General features: G+C 42.2%; 1 protein-coding gene across 1 annotated transcript in view; it reads right to left on the reverse strand.

Moving 5' to 3' along the window:
- Positions 1-13,851, reverse strand: part of PDE11A (phosphodiesterase 11A) — a 262,481-nt gene that overhangs the window by 45,564 nt on the left and 203,066 nt on the right. The window contains exon 14 of the mRNA XM_043487864.1: positions 6,742-6,819. Within this exon, the coding sequence (XP_043343799.1) occupies positions 6,742-6,819 (78 nt within the window). The remainder of the gene's footprint in view (positions 1-6,741; positions 6,820-13,851) is intronic.

Raw genomic sequence — 13,851 nt, forward strand, 5'->3', positions numbered from 1 at the left:
GAAATAAAATCTCTGTGAGCTTGCCTACTTGTATCATAGTTGATCATTACTTAAGTCTCATCTACTCAATAATTTGAAGCTTACTTCTCAAATTCATGTCAACATTAATCAGTCAATCAACAAATTTATTGAGTATCTGCAAGGTGCTCTGATGATGAGAATTCTAACAGCTACCATTTATTGAATTGGGCTTTCCCAGTGGTTCAGTGGTAAAGACTCCATCTGCAGGAGCTGCAGGAGACCCAGGTTTAATCCCTGGGTCAGGAAGACCCCCTGGAGGAGGTTATGGCAACCACTCCAGTATTCTTGCCTGGAGGATCCCATGGACAAAGGAGCCTGGTGGGCTTCAGTCCATAAGGTTGCAAACAGTTGGACACAACTGAGTGACTTAGCACACATACGTTGAATAGGCATTAGAGAGTGATTTATATCATCTCTGAGGTAGAGATTCCATTATTATCTCCATTTTACAAAGCAGAGAATGTTTTGCCTTCCTGGATGGGGAGGGGTGGGGGGAGGTGGTTAAGTACTTTGCCTGAGGTTACATCCCTTCAGTTCAGTTCAGTTCAGTCGCTCAGTCGTGTCCGACTCTTTGCCACCCCATGAATCGCAGCACGCTAGGCCTCCCTGTCCATCACCAACTCCCGGAATTTACTCAAATTCATGTCCATCGAGTCGGTGATGCCATCCAACCATCTCATCTTTTGTCGTTCCCTTCTCCTCCTGCCCCCAATCCCTCCCAGCATCAGGGTCTTTTCCAATGAGTCAACTGAGGTGGCCAAAGTATTGGAGTTTCAGCTTCAGCATCAGTCCTTCCAATGAACACCCAGGACTGATCTCCTTTAGGATGGACAGGCTGGATCTCCTTGCAGTCCAAGGGACCCTCAAGAGTCTTCTCCAACACCACAGTTCAAAAGCATCAATTTTTCAGCTTTCCTCACAGTCCAACTCTCACATCCATGCATGACCACTGGTAAAACCATAGCCTTGACCAGACGGACCTTTGTTGGCAAAGTAATGTCTCTGCTTTTTAATATGCTATCTAGGGTGGTAACAACTTTCCTTCCAAGGAGTAAGTGTCTTTTCATCATGACTGCAATCACCATTTGCAATGATTTTGGAGCCCCAAAAAAATAAAGTCTGCCACTGTTTCCACTGTTTCCCCATCTATTTCCCAGGAAGTGATGGGACCAGGTGCCATGATCTTAGTTTTCTGAACGTTGAGCTTCAAGCCAACTTTTTCACTCTCCTCTTTCACTTTCATCAAGAGGCTTTTTAGTTCCTCTTCACTTTCTGCCATAAGGGTGGTGTCATCTGCATATCTGAGATTATTGATATTTCTCCCGGCAATCTTGATTCCAGCTTGTGCTTCTTCCAGCCCAGCGTTTCTCATGATGTACTCTGCATATAAGTTAAATAAGCAGGGTGACAATATACAGCCTTGACGTACTCCTTTTCCTATTTGGAACCAGTCTGTCATTCCATGTCCAGTTCTAACTGTTGCTTCCTGACCTGCATACAGGTTTCTCAAGAGGCAGGTCAGGTGGTCTGGCATTCCCATCTCTTTCAGAATTTTCCACAGTTTATTGTGATCCACACAGTCAAAGGCTTTGGCATAGTTAATAAAGCAGAAATAGATGTTTTTCTGGAACTCTCTTGCTTTTTCGATGATCCAGCAGATGTTGGCAATTTGATCTCTGGTTCCTCTGCCTTTTCTAAAACCAGCTTGAGCATCTGGAAGTTCATGGTTCATGTATTGCTGAAGCCTGGCTTGGAGAATTTTGAGCATTACTTTACTAGCGTGTGAGATGAGTACAATTGTGCGGTAGTTTGAGCATTCTTTGGGATTGCCTTTCTTAGGGATTGTAATGAAAACTGACCTTTTCCAGTTCTGTGGCCACTGCTGAGTTTTCCAAATTTGCTGGCATATTGAGTGCAGCACTTTCACAGCATCATCTTTCAGGATTTGAAATAGCTCAACTGGAATTCCATCACCTCCACTAGCTTTGTTAGTACTGATGCTTTCTAAGGCCCACCTGACTTCACATTCCAGGATGTCTGGCTCTAGGTGAGTGATCACACCATTGTGATTATCTGCGTCGTGAAGATCTTTTTTGTATAGTTCTTCTGTGTATTCTTGCCACCTCCTCTTAATATCTTCTACTTCTGTTAGATCCCTACCATTTCTGTCCTTTATTGAGGCCATCTTTGCATGAAATGTTCCCTTGGTATCTCTAATTTTCTTGAAGAGATCTCTAGTCTTAGATTTAAGGGACTAGGTCTGATAGACAGAGAGCCTGATGCACTATGGATGGAGGTTCGTGACACTGTACAGGAGACAGGGATCAAGACCATCCCCATGGAAAAAAATGCAAAAAGGCAAAATGGTTGTCTGAGGAGGCCTTAAACATAGCTGTGAAAAGAAGAGAAGTGAAATGAAAAAGAGAAAAGGAAAGATATTCCCATTTGAATGCAGAGTTCCAAAGAATAGCCAGGAGAGATAAGAAAACCTTCCTCAGCGATCAATGCAAAGAAATAGAGGAAAACAACAGAATGGGAAAGACTAGAGATCTCTTCAAGAAAATCAGAGATACCAAGGGAGCATTTCACGCAAAGATGGGTTACATCACTAGGTGGTATCAAAACTAGGGCTGGGATCCAAACAGTCTGACAGAACATCTCTACTTTCAGTGAATACAGTGGAACCAGAAAGTCTGTATGGAGAAAGGAGACAGAATAAAGGCTGGGAAGGAGGATGGTAGATGTCTAAAACCTTTACCCAATTGGTATAGGGAGTCAATTAAGGTTGGGGGCTCAGTTAAGGAGGGACCTGGCCAAAGCTTCAAGGAGAGGACTTTAGTACCTCTTATTAATTAAGAGGTATTAATAGATGTGGGAATAGTTTAAAGAAGGAGAGAGTGGAAGCAGGGAGACTGGTAGGAAAGCACAATTAAAAAGCGCATAAAACCAAGAAAGGCGGGGATGGAAAGACAAGGATAAGTGTGAGCACTTACAAGGGAAGAATGGAAGGAGGTGAATGGGCAGTTTTATCTTATTTTTTAGAGTCAGTCTCTGTACTTAAAAGGCCATCTCTGGAATAAGAGAGGAGGGAGGGAGCTTGCAGCAACTGTTTGTGTCTTGACGTCTGCATAACTCTAATCTGATTTACAGTTAGATGGTGCAATCTGCTTAGTGCAGCTGCAGGAATGAAGGTCAGGAACGCCCGCCATGGGGTCAGCAGAGGTCATGTTACCCTGGAGAGTCTGAGACTTGCAGTCATGACTGCTACCATGACTCTCCTCCAGATGCCAAAATTACTTCAATAATTATCTTGAGATAATCATTGCTTTCTTGATTTGTTCTCTAGTTTTAAAAGCATTAGCAACTAAAAAGAGAAATATTTGTGGGGGGGTATAAATTGGGAGACTGGGGTTGACATATACACAGTACTATATATAAAATAGATAACTAATATGGACCTACTGTATAGCATAGGTTAACTCTACTCAGGACCCTGTAATGACCTATATGGGAAAAGAACCTAAAAAAGAGTGCATACATGTATGTGCGTGTGTGTGTGTGTGTATAACTGATTCACTTTGCTGTTACACCTGAAACTGACACAACATTGTAAATCGCAGCAACATAGTAAATACAGTAAGTTAAAAAATTACTATACTTCAGTAATTTTTTTAAAAAGGAAGACATTTTAATTTTAAAAGATATTTTCAATTCAGTAAAAGATTACATGTATGAACTGCATTTTATGCTTACCAAACAAAAAGACGACAGCTTGCAGTCGACAGTCTGTCTCACTGCTTTAAATTTTACACACAAATACAGATCCCAAATGGCCAATATAAAAGGACAGTACGGAAGTAACTCAAGTTCTGTTTCTTTAGCTTTACCATCACCGCGCTACCATTGTTTATTCTGAATATATTGTTTAAAAGCAGAAAGGTGACATTCCCAAAGGTTGGAGAATTGCATGCGGAGTGCATGTGCAGTGAGGCCAAAAGGTTCTGAATCGTTAGGAACTTACTCTTGAAAGTGCATCCCGAGTCTACCTGTGTCAGGGCTGATGGGAAAACTGGGTGTTTTGGGAATTAACTTACATGTGTACAATCCATACACAATGAAAGGATGAGTAATACTGTGTTAATTTGAAGCTTTCAGAGCAATTATTTTGATACTCAACAGTAACCTCAGCGGTTGTTTAGAATTTATACCAACAAAAGAATTTTCTCTGGGATGAGTGTCTCATCCTTGACATTGTTTAGATTGCAGGCACATGGTGATGATAAAAAGCAGGCTAACTTTTAGTTGGTTTTATTACTACTTTAAAATTTGCTGGGATGGTGTTTCCCAGACCACCCCCTCCTTCACATGCACATGGTCAGAGTCCAGCTGTGAAATGGGGTGGGGGTGCAGAGCTGGAGGGAAAGGAGCGTTCCTGGAGACTTCATCTCTACTTTATGTACTTTGTCTCCAAACACACTTTTTCTTACATATAGGGTTCCCTGCAGAAAAGTTTGAAAACCTCTGTGGGAAAACACTCATGTGGAAACACAATAAGCACTGGCATTTTAGGAGCTGTGCTCTGGAGAGAGGCCAGACCCCAGCGGTTCTGGTAGGACAATTTGTGAGGATGCTGAGGAACAAGAGAATTCCTTGAGGGGCGATTACATTTAGGGGGTAGTAAGGAGGAGGAAGGTTTCCCTGTGGTTCAAACAGTAAAGAATCTGCCTGCAATGCAGGAAATCAGGAAGACCCCCTGGAGAAGGAAATGGCAACCCACTCCAGTACTCTTGCCTGGGAAATCCCACGGACAGAGAAGCCTGGAGGGCTACAGTCCACAGGGTCACAAAAAGTCAGACACACACACACACACATACACAGGGAGAAGGAAGGCAAAGACAAATAGGAGAAAGAAGAGTCAGAAGATACCAGAAAATTCAGAAGAGCATGGGCTTTGCAGAAGCCAAGGCAGGAGAGAGTTTTAAGAAGGAAAGGCCAACACAGCTCATTCTGTGAAGAGATCTAGGGAGCTGGCGAGAACAAAGGTCATAGGACATGGTCCCTGGGAGGTGACTGGTGACTTTCAAAAAGTGCAGAAATCCCATTTTAGCAACTAAATTCCTCAGTCGAGGAATTTACTCTAAATACTAGATACACTTTGGAATACTATGAAGCAATCAAAGACGCTGCTGCTATGGACTTGGAAGGAATTCCAAGGCTTACAGTTGAGTGAACAAGCTAGTTCAGATTGATATGTAAATACATAATTTATGTTAAACAAACAGATGGACACTAAATAGTACGTTTCCCATGGGTACACATGTATGGAAATGCTCTGACAGTAGTCTGAAAATAAACAAGGAATTAAAAACAGAGCAGAACTGTGCACAGAATGGGAACTGGGAGTAATACCCCAGGAACTGGGGCTTTGTCTATGATGTCCTGATTTGTTACAGAGAAATGTATTCCTATCATTACTTGTGGAATTAAGTGATCTAAAAAGAAAGAAACTGCCTTGTACGAAGTTAGAGGAGTGTGGCTGAACTGTGGGATTGAAGGAGAGGAGAAAACTATGATTGGACCTCAAGAAGAAGGCAGACTTTAGGGATGACTTTTTTTTTAACGGAGGAGATGGAAGCATGTTTCTTAGCCTAGAAAGGTCATGTTGGGAAAAAAAATAAAAGCCAGATTTTGAAAATGCCCAAAGGAGTAAAATTGACACAGCAAGGTCAGGGGTGGGGAATGGGGGAGGCGGGCCTGGAATAGAAAACTAGAATAGGAAGCTGAGATGGAGGTGTTGACAAGAGGAGCCCCCGGGTACCACCTCGGGAAGGATAAGGAGAATGTCATCTGAAAAGATAACAGAGAGAAGTATGAACGCAGAGAAGGGGGAGGAGAGGGCCCTTTGGGGAGACAGTGAGCAGGGGGTCAGCTGTGGAGGCAAGGGGCAGGCAGGCTCTGCGTGCTGAGATGCAGGCGGAGGTTGGGGGCTGGGGTAGGATCCCCGGGGGTGTTTGCAGTGGGTGCCCAGCTGTGGAGCAGATGCACTCAACCCAGAATCCTGGCCTCACAAGCTTTCCCAGAAACACTAAACAGCTGTGGAACAGGACTAAGGCGCTAAGTCTGAGGATGGGTGAGGTGAGGACAGTGGAAGGATGGGGCATGAGGCAAAGAGGAACAGTGCCTGCCCAGCTGGAGTGGCTGCAATGGGGAAAAGTGGTGAAAACATGCGGAGGAAAAATGAGATTTTGCTGCTGTCTTTCCTAAACTACTGAGAAGAAGTCCCATGAAAAGTCTAGAACAGATTCCTTATCCCAAGCACAAAACTCTTTTGATTGGTTTTCCATCTAAAATGCCTACTGTCTCTAAAAACAAAACACCCCAAACTTAACTCTCTACTTTCCTTTGTTCTGTGTAACTGTTTTCCAAGGTTCAAAAATCCCATCTCCAATGCAATTTGCTTGCCTCCTGAAACACGACCAGTTCAAACATCTTCTAATTTTGAAGGCAAATGTATGGAGAGCAGGCAATATAAAATAAATCAGAAGATGAAAAGACATATTCTCTATCTTTTCTCTAATTATTCAACTAGTTTCTGAATGTTTTGAATGTAAGCTAAGGTTTGTTACTTTAAACATCACTTGTGCACTCTTAGCATTGTCAAAAAGGCATCGGTAAATCTTCAAATACTGAATAAATACACAAACAAGAGCTTTTTCTTACCGAAATATATCACGATGGTTTTTGATGTTCCAATCATATTCTCCTTTACTGACAAGTTCGAAGAATTCTGTTCTCCTCCTGCATGAAATCAAATGAAAATTCTCAGTCTGTGTGGTGATATAAACACATTTATGGGAAAATATAAGACCACCTCAACCAAGTAATTTAATATTTGAAATCATAAGGCTAAAGTGCTATCAAAATAAACCACTTTTTAAAAAAATGTTGAGGCTTTGACAAAAAGCCCCAATCATTTCCAAATGTATTTACAACAGAAGAGATTATCGAGCCATAAAACAGAAATCAGTGTGGTCCCGCATTTGGGATTACTTGCTGTGAAGCCCTGTGACTCTTACTGAAAAAGTCAGAGAAGGGAGGCAAGGACACATAAAAAGTGGGAACAGTTCCAGAATGTTTTTTTATCATTCAGTGTAGAACTGAGCTGTATGATCATCCAAGATAATATAAACTCCCTGGTAGTAAATTCAGAACAAATACTTTTGTAGAGGTTAAAAAGTAACCATTTCATCATTTTGGGGCTTTAACACATAGGCTATGGAGTCAGAAATAACTGTGTTTAAACCACAGTTCAGTCACTTCCTTGCTGTGCAACTTTGGAAAGTCACTTAAACCCTCTGAACCTCAATTTCCTAATCTCTAACTCGAGGGTCCTATTTGCTGGCTCAGAGTTATTGTGAGGATTAAGTGAGATGACAAGCAATGTGTTTAGCATTAGTGTCAGCACATTTTAAGTGCCGGATACACAAGCATGTGGAAATGCATTTAGAGATGTGTGTATATGGAAAAGAAAAGAAGGGAACCTTCTCAAGTTGTGAAAATAGGATTGCCACTCCTACTTTCAAAACTTTTGTTTAATCTAGTCTTATGATTTTTCATTTTTATAATGAGAAAGGAAAAAAAGACATCACCATTTTGGTTCTTTAAGAATCATTTCCCAAGGTCTCACATTTTTGGCACTTCCTAATAGAGTACAGAATGAAGCAGGGCAAAGGCTAATAGAGTTCTGCCAAGAGAACGCACTGGTCATAGCAAACACCCTCTTCCAACAACACAAGAGAAGACTCTACACATGGACATCACCAGATGGTCAACACTGAAATCAGATTGATTATATTCTTTGCAGCCAAAGATGGAGAAGCTCTATACAGTCAGCAAAAACAAGACCGGGAGCTGACTGTGGCTCAAATCATGAACTCCTTATTGCTAAATTCAGACTTAAACTGAAGAAAGTAGGGGAAACCACTAGACCATTCAGGTATGACCTAAATCAAATTCCTTATGACTATACAGTGGAAGTGAGAAATAGATTTAAGGGACTAGATCTGATAAACAGAGTGCCTGATGAACTATGGACGGAGGTTTGTGACATTGTACAGGAGACAGGGATCAAGAGCATCCCCATGGAAAAAAAATGCAAAAAGGCAAAATGGTTGTCTGAGGAGGCCTTACAAATAGCTGTGAAAAGAAGAGAAGTGAAAAGCAAAGGAGAAAAGGAAAGATATTCCCATTTGAATGCAGAGTTCCAAAGAATAGCAAGGAGAGATAAGAAAGCCTTCCTCAGCGATCAATGCAAAGAAATAGAGGAAAGCAACAGAATGGGAAAGACTAGAGATCTCTTCAAGAAAATTAGAGATACCAAGGGAACATTTCATGCAAAGACGGCCTCAATAAAGGACAGAAATGGTAGGGACCTAACAGAAGTAGAAGATATTAAGAAGAGGTGGCAAGAATACACAGAAGAACTGTACAAAAAAGATCCTCACGATCCAGATAATCACGATGGTGTGAGCACTCACCTAGAGCCAGACATCCTGGAATGTGAAGTCAAGTGGGCCTTAGAAAGCATCAGTAAGAACAAAGCTAGTGGAGGTGATGGAATTCCAGTTGAGCTATTTCAAATCCTAAAGGATGATGCTGTTAAAGTGCTACAGCTATATACCAGCAAATTTGGAAAACTCAGCAGTGGCCACAGGACTGGAAAAGGTCCGTTTTCATTACAATCCCTAAGAAAGGCAATCCCAAAGAATGCTCAAACTACCGCACAATTGCACTCATCTCACACGCTAGTAAAGTAATGCTCAAAATTCTCCAAGCCAGGCTTCAGCAATACATGAACCATGAACTTCCAGATGCTCAAGCTGGTTTTAGAAAAGGCAGAGGAACCAGAGATCAAATTGCCAACATCTGCTGGATCGTCAAAAAAGCAAGAAAGTTCCAGAAAAACATCTATTTCTGCTTTATTAACTATGCCAAAGCCTTTGACTGTGTGGATCACAATAAACTGTGGAAAATTCTGGAGGAGATGGGAATGCTAGACCACCTGACCTGCCTCTTGAGAAACCTGTATGCAGGTCAGGAAGCAACAGTTAGAACTGGACATGGAACGACAGACTGGTTCCAAATAGGAAAAGGAGCACATCAAGGCTGTATGTTGTCACCCTGCTTATTTAACTTCTATGCAGAGTACATCATGAGAAATGCTGGGCTAGATGATGCACAAGCTGGAATCAAGATTGTTGGGAGAAATATCAATAATCTCAAATATGCAGATGATCACCCTTATGGCAGAAAGTGAAGATGAACTAAAGAGTCTCTTGATGAAAGTGAAAGAGGAGAGTGAAAAAGCTGGCTTAAAGCTCAACATTCAGAAAACTAAGATCATGGCATCTGGTCCCATCACTTCCTGGGAAATAGATGGGGAAACAGTGGAAACAGTGTCAGACTTTATTTTGGGGGGCTCCAAAATCACTGCAGATGGTGACTGCAGCCATGAAATTAAAAGACACTTACTTCTTGGAAGGAAAGTTGTGACCAACCTAGATAGCATGTTAAAAAGCAGAGACATTACTTTGCCAACAAAGGTCCGTCTAGTCAAGGCTATAGTTTTTCCAGTGGTCATGCATGGATGTGAGAGTTGGACTTTGAAGAAAGCTGAGTGCTGATGAATTGATGCTTTTGAACTGTGGTATTGGAGAAGACTCTTGAGAGTCCCTTGGACTGCAAGGAGATCCAACCAGTCCATCCTAAAGCAGATCAGTCCTGGGCGCTCATTGGAAGGACTGATGCTGAAGCTGAAACTCCAATACTTTGGCCACCTCATGTGAAGAGTTGACTCATTGGAAAAGACCCTGATGCTGGGAGGGATTGGGGGCAGGAGGAGAAGGGGACGACAGAGGATGAGATGGCTGGATGGCATCACCGACTCGATGGGCATGTGTTTGAGTAAACTCCGGGAGTTGGTGATGGACAGGGAGGCCTGGTGTGCTGCAATTCATCGGGTCGCAAAGAGTCGGACACGACTGAGCGACTGAACTGAACTGAACTGAATGAGGGGCTCTTTAAAGGATTGTGTCACACTGCTTCCCAATGTGCACCCCACAAAATGCTAGTCTTAGGAGGTGCTGCATGTAAAGGGGGTGCTCTGGCCAGGTGGGTTTGAGAAATGCTTCCTGTGATTCTTGAATATTCACCACCCACATTAGCCTTTTGAAGGCTCTACAAAACACTAAGATAGAAAAGCCTATTCAACTTGACCATAGAGTCCCATGGCACTGGTGTTTTAAAGAATACACTTTGGAAAGTTTTACCATGGCATTTATGGTGGAAATCAGAGTAGCCTCTTGGACACTTAGTCTGACTCACTGTAGTTTGGGGGACAAAGGACAAGATGCTGAGTGCTACTGGCTCCCCTGTTTCTTGTCTGGAGTCCCCATCACCAGCTGGGTCCTTACTGTTCCAGGCAGACTTCCTGGGTTCTGTCATTTACTAACCACATGACTGACTTTGGGTAGTTAGGGTTGGTGGGAGGATTTACGTAAAACACTTGGCAGAGTGCCTGACACAGTAGCTGTTCAGTAAGGATTAGCTCCTGTTATTAAGCTCAGAAACACTGGGTATACTGGCCCTCACTGGTGAGTGGCAGAGCTGGGACACAACACAAGCTTTTGGAATAACAGTTGCCCCAAGCAGCAAAGGGCCTTCCCTGGTGGCTCAGATAGTAAAGAACCTGCCTGCAGTGCAGGGGACATGGGTCTGATCCCTCGGTTGGGAAGATCCCCTGGAGAAAGAAATGGCAACCCATCTAGTATTCTTGCCTGGAGAATTCCATGGACAGATGAGCCTGGCAGGCTACCCCATGGGGTTGCAGAGAGTCAGACACGACTGAATGACTAACACTTCCGCTTCACTTCATACACTAATCTATAGCAAAATTGCTAGGTCATAGAATCATTCCTATGTTTAATTTGAGTTTTCTTTATAAATATAGATTGTTAGGGGCATGTGTAACCTTTGAAAAAGGCTGCTGTAATTCTCTGATTTATAGGTCAGGAAACTCAAGGTGAAGGAAGGTGAAGTGATTTCCCCAGGATCCCAGGGCAGTTATGAATAAATCTAGGTAGATTCCAGGCCCCCAGCTTCCCAGCTGTGGCCTGTGTGATAATCTTTATAAACTGTGGGTGGCATGAGCCTTGGGGGCAGAATAGCCTTGCCTGCTGTGAGTGTCTGGACAGAGATGTGGCAGCATCACAGGCTGCTCTACTGAACCAGCAGCGGTTTCAATCAACAAGGAGATGCTCCCCAGAGCTGTGCGTGGCCCAGACCAGACTCGTAGTCCTCGACTTTGGTGGTAGTTCTGACCTCCTCCTTAGTGATACCCATGACAAAGCAATAATGTGAAATTCACTGTACTTTTGAGAAAGGAACTGGTCCATACTGTTGCCCCTTTTAGCATCTATTTGTGTTTAGACTATACAGAGTCAAAATCAACATATATGAGACTGTTAGGAGCGCTTTTAAAAACCTGGGACTGCTAAAATGAACATTTGAAAATCCACAAAGTTATAATACTCCCTGGATCCAGATGCCTCTGTCATGAGGAACTATATCATTAACTTTTCAAGCAGATCATTGCCAACCTTGGTTTTCAAGGACAATGGCAAATACCTCGGCTAGTGAAAAGCAACTTACTGGAAAATCTCATTTATAATCAGATATGTTTTTATTAGGCTTTTATCCTGCTCTCCTGACATATGTTCCACTCAGAAAAATAGCAGTCTTTAAAAAAGCATCATTTGAACAGAACTGGTAAAATTACCCTCAGAAATAATTCTAAAGATTGGTTACCAGTCACCCATCACTACATTGAAAGTCTTTCTTGTTTCTAATTTATCTGCAAGGCACCTTTTGTTTGTAAAGTGAGAAATCACCAATCCTGTGTATATTTTAATTGGGAATATTTTTTGTAATGTTCTGTAACTCTCTATATAAGTATGTACACATATTCTTTATCCATTTATCTAACTGTTCTGAATCTACTAAAAGTCTTTGAATGTTAGGAAGATTTTTACTGTCAAGGTGGCAATTTCAACTCCAGAATTGTCAGACAGGGTGGCAGGGGACAGGGTAAGATGGGTACAGGGGAGTAGGAGTCTCCTCTATCAGTGTTCTTACAGCTCAATCAACAGGTACACCATACATCTGCAGTTGATTCCTAAAGGGAGATTCTGGAGAGATTTCTGGACTTTGGGCATAAAAGCACCACAGAGGAATAATAAATTAGTAGGCAGATGTTAATCCTGGTAATTATGACTAAAGGAAAAAAAAAGTTATATGTTTCACTTTGAAAGTGAATTGTGTCCCTGCGTTAGACTAGCATAGCACAAGGGCCAGCTGAGCATTAATACCTGAATAAAATTATCCGTTAAAGGCTGTGCTGTTGTTGACAGCACAAATGAAACTGGCAAATGCAGGAAACGGAAAGACCAGAACAACGCTCAGTATTGACAACGGCAGAAAATTAAGACAATACAGGACCCTACACGTGAGTTCGGTTGATCTATAATCTCCAGGCCAAGAAGAGATTCAAGGCGTTGCTGGATGGTGCGTGCCCTAGTTGCCCCTGCATTTATGTGGCTTCCCAGGCGGTACAGTGGTAAAGAAACCGCCTCCCAGTGCAGGAAACACAAGAGATGTGGGTTTGATCCCTGGGTTGGAAAGATCCCCTGGAGGAGGAAATGGCAACCCACTCCAGTATTCTTGCCTGAGAAATCCCATGGACAGAGGAACCTGGCGGACTATAGTCCACAGGATCACAGAGTTGGACATGACCGAGCAACTGAGCGTGCACGCATGTAGCACTCTCCAAGGTGGGGTATTACTGTTTTTCTCACTCTCACACCGGGCTCTGAGTCCTTGCAGGTAAGAATGATATCTTCTCTCTCTGTGCATCCCCAGCAACTAGCACAGTGTCTGGCATAAAGGAGGCATCAGTAAGTGCTGCTGGATAAATTTCTCATGTTTTATTCAGTTGCAGTATCATATGGATGGAGATATGAGGATGAATCCTGGAGAAGGGAATGGCTACCCACTCCAGTATTCTGACCTGGAGGAGTCCGTTGCAAAGAGTCAGACATGACTGAGCGATTTTCACTCACTCATGAGGATGAATAGATATAAAATGCTTTGATGTTCATCAGAAAGTACCAAAATATTTCTTCCATTAACCTGTCACTATGTCTGTTGTTCTACCATTAGAGTAATTTCCGTGGGTTAATTAATCAGCTCTGTTAAAATATAAGAATGTTTGCGAAGGAACAATGGGTTAAGCTCTGTAATCATTACACCTCACTATGCATTCATTTATCCTCTTCCTTTCCAATAAGGGACTAGTTAAGTACAGGCAACTGTGGAGTTGAAAACATTGAACATGGTTGAGCTTTAACATTTGTTGAATGATGAATGAATGAATATTCCCATCTGCATAGCAGTAGAAATATTTGCAGGGTTCTTACTGTGTTTTATAAAATAAATTGTTCTAGATATTAGTCTGATTTTTTGGAAGGATGGTCAAACTATAACTCCTAACAATCTAAGCTAATTTGGTACATTTTGTTGTCATCATCAGATGCTTTTAGAAATGCTCCTTTTTGCATCCTTTTGGAAAGACAGAGACAAAGAAACCATTAGACTGGGCGTTTTCTGTAATTGCTGATGAATGTTTGCAGAGCACAAAGGGAAGTGAAAAATTTTCAACTTGAAGATGAGTCTGATTAATTTAGAAAGCCAACCGGAAAAGCATTAAGCACCCAA

Source organism: Cervus canadensis, chromosome 15, assembly GCF_019320065.1.
Source record: "Cervus canadensis isolate Bull #8, Minnesota chromosome 15, ASM1932006v1, whole genome shotgun sequence".
NCBI classification, from domain to species: domain Eukaryota; kingdom Metazoa; phylum Chordata; class Mammalia; order Artiodactyla; family Cervidae; genus Cervus; species Cervus canadensis.